The 10,806-nt window shown below is 46.0% G+C and overlaps 1 protein-coding gene across 1 annotated transcript in view; it reads right to left on the reverse strand.

Annotated features, from left to right (window-relative positions):
- The window catches only part of Zp2 (zona pellucida glycoprotein 2 (sperm receptor)), an 11,793-nt gene extending 9,896 nt beyond the window's left edge, over positions 1 to 1,897 (reverse strand). The window contains exons 1-4 of the mRNA XM_013504741.1: positions 1,836 to 1,897; positions 1,674 to 1,753; positions 643 to 726; positions 166 to 260 (exon numbers count right to left, since the gene is read on the reverse strand). Of these exons, the coding sequence (XP_013360195.1) occupies positions 166 to 260; positions 643 to 726; positions 1,674 to 1,753; positions 1,836 to 1,897 (321 nt within the window). The remainder of the gene's footprint in view (positions 1 to 165; positions 261 to 642; positions 727 to 1,673; positions 1,754 to 1,835) is intronic.
- Between the last annotated feature and the right edge of the window lie 8,909 nt (positions 1,898 to 10,806).

A 10,806-nucleotide genomic window follows, 5' to 3' on the forward strand; every position in this document is an offset into this window, starting at 1 on the left:
ACACACACACACACACACACACACACACACACACACACACTTACTTCTCCCCACTGGTTGAGAACCCCTGCTCTACTCCAAAATCTAAATCCTTAGCCATTAAGTTTACTGCAGGAATTACTAACTTACTACTTCACAAATCACTCCTCAAAAGCAATTACTTACCACTCTCCTGGAACATGTTTCATACGGGGCCTTCAGGGTGAGCGTTTCTGAGTCCAGGGCAGAAGTACAGTTCAGCGCTTCAACACCAAAGGGATCTACAGAAGCCAGAGCAGGATAGAGAACGGGTGCTGAGAGCACATTTCAGTGAGGCATACCAGCAGAGGCACACCCAGGACCACCCGTCCACCTCTAAGGTACTTCTGCCACTTCACTTTTGACCAAACAGGTGCTGCAGCTCAAGTTTGGAGCGGCTCTGACTTGCGGCCAAGAATTTCCTAGGAGATTCCAGTAGAAGACCCTTCCTAGGAAACCGTTTCCCTACTCTCAGGGGCAGGTCAGAGACCTCCATGGCCTCAGGGGAGTTGGACAGAAGTGGCTCCAAAATTTGAGTTCTCTGCACAGCAAACAAACAGGACTGGCCCCGAACCCAGGCCTTCGTGCTAACTGGGACCAGATGAGGCAGTGCGTGCTACTTACCCACCACAGATGCACGCCAGTTCTTGGTGTCAAGACTTCTTGAAAACTCAGCTGTTAGTTCATTTTCATTGCAAGTAACGGTCCCTGGAGGGCAGAGGAAACACTTGGGATCTTTCTGAGCTACAAGAGGCATAATTCCTAAAGAAGGGTAGAGAGGGCCTCCTCTTCCCTAGTAGCTATCCAGGGAGGACACAGCCGAGAGAGGCCAGGACTGTCCCCCTCCTTCAGGAATATATAAATTGGTAAGAAAGACAAACTACAATACGATATACCGAGAACGGTAAGGAAGGTATCAATTAAACACGCAGGGCTTTCTGAAGCTCCAAGGATAAGTCTGACCCAGGGTTAGAAGCAAACCTCTAGAACCCAAGTCAGAGCCTGGGCAGTGGTGGGGACTGGGTGGCAATGAGAGGACTGTGAGGAGGTGAAGACAAAGAGCTTTGTCTCCAGGTTCTTCAAACTGAAGTTTAAAAAACACCCTCGGTAAACCCCAGGGCATTTTTTTCTTTACAACAAATTCTGCTGAAGATCTGTCTTTTTGCAACCTTTGGCTCAGATGAAAGTCTTAAAAAACAACCCTGTAGTTTCAGGTGGAACGGCTCTGGTTTCGCTTGTTACAGTCACGCTTTCTCGAAGAAAGACTTTGAAGCTGAAGACTACCTGGCCCTAGAGGTGGGGCTTAATGTGATGCCGGCTGCTCCGCGCAGGCGCCACAACTCCAGGCAGCAGAAGGAGGGGGACCCCAAAGCAGTGCAGGACCTCCTCCTTTAGCTGACACAGCGAACTCAACGCCAGGCAGAGGAAAGACCTAGTGACTCGGCCAAAGCAGGGGAAAGGGCACACTGTCTGTGCGTCTTGGCCAGCGGGGCTCTCTGCCCGCCAGCTGCTCTCTCTGCCGGTGGGATTTCCCTCAGTCAAGAGCCATACCTGGGCCGGGGATATAGCTCAGTGGCACAAGCGCCTGCTTGGCAAGCGTGAGGTCGTGAGTTCGATTCCCCGTACCAAAGGGGAAAAAAAAAAAAAAGCCATACCTGGGAAGGGAGGGTTCGCCAGCTCAGGACCATCAACGGAGTTCACTGAAGTCACGAGTGTGAAGAAGAGATAACACGACCTGCAGATGCAGAAGACAGGAGAGGGAGTCAAAAAAGAGTCTAACCAAAGAAGGCCCCCTTCCCGGCTCCAGAACTCCTCACCTCCAGGCTGCCTTAGAGCAGCTCCGGCGACTCACGGAACCTCCTCTCCGCCTGCACACCATGGCGAAAGTCACCAGGCCGAGGGTGGGCTGCTCTGCGCTCTTATAGCAGGAAGCAGGAGGAGACCCGCCCCCTTGCCATTGAGGGCACCTGAGCCTTCACCACGCTCCCAGCACAGCTGAGAGGGAGGGTGTGGAAGGAAGTGGCATCTGCCCCTCCTGACACTTGCCTTGAATATTCTGCAGGTCAGGCCCAAAAGCAGAGCTTTCTGAAACTGACTCCAGGTGAGTGAATTTGTGTTTCCCCATGACAATGGGGAAACTTATCATCTTTTGGACAAAATATTAACAACTCCAGTGTAGAGGGAAAAGAGGTGACAGGCTTTACTGAGGAAGGGGTGTTATTTGTTCACCCCCTAAACCTTTCTTGAAGTAACCTCTCATCGTCTGGCCATTGTAGAAGTCACTCTGGCAATGTGCACTTTTAAAATTTTTTAATGAAACATTATTTACTTCCAAGTATAAAAGTTTAAATTTACTGCAAAAAATGCAGACAATTAGAAAGAAGGATACAGAGAAAGGTAACAGTCATCCATAATTTTGTTACTACTAATGTTTAGGTAAGTAGTTTCACAGACATAGACACTAGAAGGTCAGGGACCACAATAGTGGGACAGAAGAATGAGACTACAAAACAAATATCTGGGTGCTGTAAACTATTTTTTTTTTCGATAGGGTCTCATTTTGTAGCCCAGGCTGGCCTCAAACTCACAGCAATCCTCCTGCCTCAGCCTCCTGAGTGCTAGGATTACAGGCATGTGCCACTATGCCTGGCTGGGTGCTGTAAACTACTACCCTTTGTAGCATGGCATGTTTCAACAGATATTTTGTGAAATCCTCATAAAACTACAGAAGCAAAATGTTTGCATGAAATGATAAGTTGTTAGCAAGGGGGGAAAAGAACCTAAACAAGCCCTCTAGCCTCACTTTCTCTGAGTTAACTTAAAATCACTAATTTTGGAGGCCTCAGCTGGACATTATTAGTTTCTCACTAGCTTTGCTAAGATAACACTTCTGATGTGGGGGTTATGATAACAGTTGGATTACTTCCCAGGGACCAGAGGTCATTTTTCCTTAGAACACTGACTCTTTACGTGAGCCTACAGATGTCTGATGGTGTCTAAAATGGACAAAGTGCTCCGCATCTCTCTCTTCATGTTGTGTCTGTCTCCTCTGCTGTCTCATCCCTTAAGTCAGATTCTAATCGGCTCTGCACATGGACACATTTGTCAGTTAAGAAATGTTTTTGTCCACAAGTATGACCCAGGCTTAGCCTGGCCTCCTGCCGCTGGAGCTGGGACGTGCTTCCTCTCCCCCATCCTGGGCTTTTCAGCTGCTCAAGCACTGAAGTCCTTCAGCCCCGTTGCTGGGCATGTGCATACAGGATGATGACACCAGGTATGGGTAGCTCAGCAGCCCCTAGACAAAGGTGACTGTCTGTTACCCCACCAAGTGCAATGCCAGAGCGTTTTGCACAGGATGGTGACATCAGATACACAAAGATCCACCTGCTTCTAGGACAAGGTTACCATGACCAGCTGTGGTCCAAGTCCATCACAGAAAGAGATCTTTTGAAATCATACCCTGACCAATGAAAATTACCAGACTTTAGCCCGCCTCAGCAAATCAATAAAAGCTTGCTGCTTTCCTGGTTCTGGTCATTCTCTCTTTGCTGGTTGACCATTTCCTGCTGCCAAAGCCCCAACTTCAGGTGAACTCAGATCTTCTGAAACCTGATCCACATGTCTTTTTTTTAAAGCATCTCTCACTGTTCTTTGAGACATATATATGCCTGCAGTTTATATTCCACAACAGATAAATTACACCCTGTCTTGGTTACTTTTCTCTTGTTGCTGGGACAAAATACCCAACACCCAAAATGAAGGAAAGAAAGGTTTATTTAGCTCAGTTTGTGGAGATTTCAGTTCTTAATCAGCTGGCTCCAAGGCAGGGTGGCATATGGCACCGGGCAACACCTGTGGCAGCAGACCACAAAAGGAACAAAAGCGAGAGAGGGGAGAGCAAACCTCTTTTCCTCCCTTATATTGTAAGCAGGCTACCAGCTCCCTGCAGGGCGGCTGCAGCACTCACAGCATCTCCCTGCCCTCCTCTGGCACAGGATGAGGATGTTTACAAAGTGAGGACCCTGGCTCCCTACTGAGTCATTTTGTTAAACTTCTTAACTTCTCAAATTGACACAATGTATCAACCATTACACCCCCCCCCCAACTCTATGCAGATAGCAGCGCAGCATCCGCAATTACGGTTTATGATTCATCATGGTATAATGAGGAATAACCTCTATCCTGTTACAGCAATTAGAAATACTGTTGTAAGGGGCTGGGGATTTAGCTCAGTGGCAAAAGCGCCTGCCTGGCAAGCGCAAGGCCGTGAGTTCGGTTCCCGGTACTGGAGAAAAACAAAACAAAACAAAAAAACAGAAATACTGTTGTAGGTTAGAATACTGTTTCCTCAGCTTCCTGATCAAAAGGATCATTTGACACTTTCCCTAATATTACAGATTCCTGAGTTGAACCCAAAAGCTGCTGCTTTGATTCTCCTAAGGATGGACCTGGGAATGTAGGCTTAACAAGCCCTGCATGTGATTTTAATAATCAGAAAAAAATCTGAAAAATACTTGGAGAGAGGCAGGCAAGGCTATGGGTGGCTGGCAGTGGCCAGCTTCGTTATGGGAGTGAACTGATTAGATTACGTCACAGTGGAGCTGGGCAGAGGAAGCAAATTACAAATCAGCAGGCTTGGATGAGAGTCAGGATGATGCAAAGATTTCGTTTTAGAGCAGAAGCGCGATGACGACACGTAATCCCACCACACGTGTAAAGGGGACTTATTACTGCAATGGCTGAGACTGTAATGAGGGTGCATTAGAGGGTGCAGTGTGAATGTGAGGCTCAGAGACCTGCTGGGGAGGTGGTCAGAGAGCTGACGGGGCTAACGTGCTTTGGGGCTTCCCCTAAGCCTCACTACCCCTAAAGACGCCGCCTTTTCCTCCAGAATGGAAGGTTTTGCCTTGGAAAGGGCAGCGTTGATCAGATCCTCACATTGGGAACTCCTGGAGGCGGACGGGCAGCGCAGCAGGCGAGAGAGAAGCAAGTCCACAGTGGCGCTGGTGTAGATGTGAAGTTCACCTGGAGATGAACTTCATCTGCCTCCCTGACCGGGACCAGCGTGCACACGCGTCGGCCGCCACCAACCGGCCCCAAGCAAACAGGACTCAGTTTCTAGGACCCTACTCCAGAAAAACGCTTCAGCCATGCTCAGGAATGCGACTATGTTCAGTGCAGCCAGCTTTGAAAATAAAGTAGAAACGATATTCCATGATAAGATGGTGTCTAATGATCGGTAGGCAGAAAAAACCAAAGTCTCTAAAATTGATGGATTAATATTTCACTAAATAAGCAGCAGAATCTCTTTCAAATGTATGTTTTCCACACTCTTTTTCAATGAGCCTTTTAAAGGTAGCTCGTTTATGACCGCAAGGTGGTCCTTCTCCTTTGCTCCGAATGCCCTGGTCTCTGCCTGAGGATAATGAGGTCACTTCCCTCCGGTGATCACGAAGCATTTCCTGGAGGAGTTTTCTGTTGCTGTTATGCACACAGGAAAGTTTCTGGGTTTGTTGCGGCGTTTGGGCAGATGCCCTCCTTTCTGCAGTGCAGTTCTTTTAATCAACAGTTCATAACTCTTAAGTGCTCATTATGTTCTGTCTTATTTTCCTCAATTATAAAAATATTAATTGAAGATAACCTAAGGAGATAACTAGATAAACTGTGCAACATACTTCAACCACTAAAAGTGATTCTAAGGGTTCATGAGCTATGAAGGCTGATATGAAAGGTGTCCACCATATCACCAGGGTTGCAGAGAAGTATAATTATTATATTTTGCTCTTAAAAATTTAAAAAAGTATTTGTATGTCTCTACGTTTATGTGGGTATATAAATATATTTGCATTTAAAGTCTAAACACTTAATATATCACCCAGGGGTGGAGACAGAGCAAATGACTGGGCAGCCCAGGAGGTCTGATTTGATTTTACAAATATTGTCGGCCCGGATTTGTTTGTGTTCTTGATCTCCCGGTTTAAGATATATTTAGTATTATTCCTGATAGTAGGAATAGGCAGATAGGGAAAAAGATGACTCCTGGATTTTATTTTGTGTTTGTTCTTTCACTTTACTTACTTCTGATTTGATGGTTTTAGTGATAACAAATTAGCATAATTTTAGAGTAGTAACAGAACTTTATGGTTTATATCTAGATCTCTTCCCAAAGCCTCATGCAGTCACAGGTGGGGAGTTTTGAAAGCAGCTGGATAAGGGTGTGTGAGTGTAGATTAAGGATGTGATACCGGGATTAAGGGTATGGGTAATGGAAGCCCCACCCTGGGTATGGGTGGTGTTATGGTTGATACACTGTGTCAACTTGGGGAGTCTAGAGGTTTGGCTAAGCAGCTCAGCCTTTCTGCATCCTGGGGTGGAAAGGACAAGCCCTTACCCTTCTGGGATGTTGTTCATTGTGTCAATTTGAGAAGTTTAGAAGGTGAACTGTGTGACTCAGCAGGGGCCAGGTGCTTACTTTGTATTCATCCTGAGCCTGGGCAAGAGGAGGGCATGCAGAGGGTGTGGGTGTAGAGGACCACCCCCTCCCCACCCCCAGGGCTGGTGGGCTGCATAAAAAAAGAAAATTAAAAAAGGACTGGCTGCTGGTTCTCCAGTCTTTGCCTTCAGCTTGGTCATCTCCTGGCTTCTGGTGCAGACTGTTAGGCTTCCGCCTGGGACTCTTCAGCCTTCTGGTGCGGGCTCTCCGGCCTTCATCATAGATTCTTCAGCATTCCGTGGCAGACCCATCGGCCTTCTGATATGGACTTGCACAGACACTGCAGTGAGCCCCAGGCCTGGGGCCGGGCTCCTCAATCTGCAGCATGCACACACCCTCTGCACGCTTCCTCATCCAGCTCTGTGTCTGACCATTGTAAGCCAAACTTGTAATTTCTTACACATTTGCATATCTTGTGTTATGTGTGTTTCCCTAGTAAACCCTGACTGATACAGGTGGCACCGATTAGGCTTATAGTCTAGATGGAATAAAGGGACAGAAAGAAGGCAAGTTTCGTACTTCCTGCCTGCCCTGCCATGCCACGAATTGTTTCTCCTCTGTGATGCCCCTCTGTCACGACACCCTGCCTCGGAGCGAGCTGACTGGGGACTGAAACCTCTGCAAACTGTGAGCTGAAATAAATTTGTCCTCTTTTAACTTGTGGGTGCAGGTATTTTGTCTCAACAATGAGAAAAGTAAGACAAAGCAACAATAGCAAATTTTATTTCTATCTGGGTGATCTAGAGATAAAGAATCAAAAGTTTATGGCTCAAAACTCAGTGGTTTAAAGGTGCAGTATCAAAGTGAATGGGTTTAGAGTACCAGGCTTCCAAACAAAGTCCAGGTCACTATCCTCAAATGAAGATATTCCAAGTGGTTTCATGATTTGCCCAAGATCATTCACCAAGACAGAGTTACAGCGAGAAATCAGATCTACTCATCCCTCCCTCCCTGCCCTCTCAACTCATTTTGATTTTCTGTGTATGCACATAAGGGGGTGTTTTAAAACTGCTTTTCTTGCAGACCATGTAGCTTTAAAAGTACAGGATGACATTAACTGGTATTTAGTAGTCTAAAACCAATAAGAAATATAGAGACTTCTACCAGTTATGCTAATGCAGATTAAAATAACTTTCAAATGTCAAATATGAATTTAATTTGGAAAAGCAAGACTATGTCAATGAGTATGTGCTCATATTATAGCTGCTTTAACTGTCTGACTATGCAGTGTTGATTTCCCGTTCCGTTTTGGACATTTAGACAGATCCAAGTTGAAGGAGCCATTTAATAACACTGGATTCAGAAAAAATAAAAATAAAACAAGGACAAACCTGTGAATACAAAGCTAGGGAAGCTTGAGTGAAAAGAAGGCTTGGAAGTTCTAAATAAAAGTTCATTTATGTACAAATGTTAACTAAAAGTTTATTTATTTATTTATTTATTTGTACCAGGAATCAAACTCGTGACCTCACACTTGCTGGGCAGGAGCTGTGCCACTGAGCTAAGTTCCACTAAAAGTTTATTTATATAAAAATGTTAACACAGACTGTGTAGGTAGTAGCTAGGGCAATGGTTACCAAAGGAATAGGGAAAGATTTCCTTAGCAATGTAGCATATTCCTTTCAGTTGATAGAATATAACACATAGTTGCACCTGGGTATCCATGAGAGACAGTTCCAGGACCTCAACACCCCCCACCTCCTGCAGATACTTAAATCTCAGATGCTCAAGTCCCTTGTGTATAAAATGCCAGTGTTTGCATGCAACCTATGTTCATCCTTCTGTATACTTTCAATGACCTCTACACCACTCATAACACCTAGTACAATGCAAATACTATGTGAATAGTTGTTATATGGCATTATGTAGAGAATAATGATGAAAACATAGTTTTGTCCACATTCAGAACAGGAGCAAAATTTTTGAGCCACATTTTGTTGAATCCAAGGGTGTGTACAAGGCATGGATATGGAGGGGTGTTTATTAAATATTAACGTTCTTAAGAGATGTGGTAAACTGACTTCAAAGGCCACATTCTCCCACTCCTCCTGTATTCCCATTCTTTGCAGTGCGTCTTTGCAGTCAGTTTATTGCATCCCGTCCTCCTCCCCTGAGTCTGGGAGCCCGGTGGCTCGCTTTGGCCCCTAGAATGTGGTATAAGTGGTACTGCGATAGTGCCAAGTTCTCAAGAGGTCTTGCACATCCACAGGCTCGCCGTGAGAACAAGGCTGGGTTAGCCTACCCAGTGATGGGCAGTCACAAAAGGAGAGACAGGGCCTCCCAGAGCAGAGTCCTTACATGACCTGCCAGTTGGCTGCGGATGAATGGGCGAGCCCCGCCAAAGTCAGCTGAGGCCAGAGAACCGGGCCAGTAGGCTGCAGACCTAGGCGGGGAAATATACATGTGTATTTTCCCTAAAAACATGATCTACATTGTAAAAAGGCAGCGATGTAGTGAAAAATGGGCTGCCGTTTTTACTGTGGCAGGACGCTACCTGCTCAGAGAGACTAATGTAAGGTGCTTGCAAAACAGTGACATGAAGGGTCCAAGGTAGAATATTCCTGAAACCCGCAGCAACTAATTCTCTGTCTAACCATTTCTGTTAAGAAGTTTCTTTACCCTTGGCTAAAGTGGGAAATTATGCTGCAAATCTATGTGTTCTCTTTCTACTAGTCAAGAATTTGCTTGGAGTTGTATAACATCCAAGTTTATTTAAATCTCAGAGCCCTGTGAGGGTCTGTGTCTCTATCTGCATGACCCTAGAGAATAGACTTTGCGGTGCTTGAGAGCTGGGAAGAAAAGCAGGAAATGGTGAGTAGCGGGGCTTTTACACAGGGGCACCACATGCGTTTGGTGACTGATTGGCACAGAGGGCAATGAAGGCCCGTCAGGATGGAGCTGGTGTGAGGGGTACTGGGGGGACGCTATCTCCCAGTTCTGAGGCCTGAAGACAGTCAGCTCCTGTACGTGAGTGCAGTGGGCCAGGTGTAAGGAAATGGCTTTAGTATGATGAAAACCCGCACTGGCTAACTGCCGCCCTGGGTCAGGCTGCAGCCTAGAGCAACCCGGGCCGGGAGGCCCTGAGGGGACTAGGTTTTGTCTAAAGGGGCGGCAGCTGCTCCACTCAGGCAGACTTACTGCCATAGTCTTCATTTTTTTTCCTCTCTTCAAGCTGAAATCCAGATTTTATTAAACTTGAAGTGTATGTTGATATTTAATTTACATAATATTTTTCAAAATCCTGCACCCATCAAATAAGACACATCTACAGGCCATGTTTATACCATCAGCCATAGGCGTCTAAGTTTCCAGCACCACGAAGACCACATGTATTGTGGCCAAGCTGCTGTCTCCTCTTGCTGGCACGGGGCAGAAGGCGAACTGGCAGCTCCTCTAGCTCCCCTTCAAGTTCTCTAGGTCTTAGGCCAGGTGTGTGTGCATCTCCACCGTGAAGCTGGCGGCTTATCCCAGAGACACCAGCGTCCCTGATGTTGGAAGGATGAGAGACAGGTATTGGTTCTGTCGAGCTCTGCCAGGTTTTAATTTGTTCCTAGAGGCTACACTCATATTTTCTCCTCATCACTTCATATACTTTCTTTTCTTTACTGATATTAGGTTTAACAGCAGCTGCAGAAGAAATAGCCTCAATGCCTGATTAACCAGTTTCAGCAACTGTGTAAGTCTGTGAATACATCCCTTGCTCTGCGTCCCTCGGCTGTTCTGCTCAAACCTAGTGATGCAGAACTGGTTGCTCTTCTATTACAGGTGAGGAATCTGGAATCCAGACAGCTGCAATAATGCAAAGCCCTAGCGTTCCTAAGTGACAACCTCGAGAATTGAGTCAGGTCTCCCCTCCTGTCTGTATTGTTTATCCTCTCTCCCCTCACATTTAAACAGGCAGATTCTCACATTTGTGTAATCTTTAAAACAGCTGTTTCACAAAATGTTTTCCCTTCATATTTGAGTAGCAGCTTGGTCCTGTAAATCTCCCTCCGCCACAGTTCTGTAATCTTCTCTTGGCCCCCTGAAGAGTGTATTAGCCACACCTGTACCATTCATATTTTAAGGTCCCGAGGAGGAGTAGTTGGTTCTCAAAAGCCATGTAATTTTCTGGGTCTGTCTAGGAACAAGGAAAGAAAAACGCTTTAAAGTTCCATTGCATATAGACCTTGTGCTGGGCACTAATGCACAGATAATCCAAACAAGAGTAAAAAAGAAGATGTAGTTTCCTTCAGGTGAATTTTCCCCCGGTGACGGCTGATATATAGAGAGCTGTTATGGGCTAACTGTGTTCC

Source organism: Chinchilla lanigera, unplaced genomic scaffold (assembly GCF_000276665.1).
Source record: "Chinchilla lanigera isolate Chin_1 unplaced genomic scaffold, ChiLan1.0 scaffold00092, whole genome shotgun sequence".
NCBI lineage: Eukaryota > Metazoa > Chordata > Mammalia > Rodentia > Chinchillidae > Chinchilla > Chinchilla lanigera.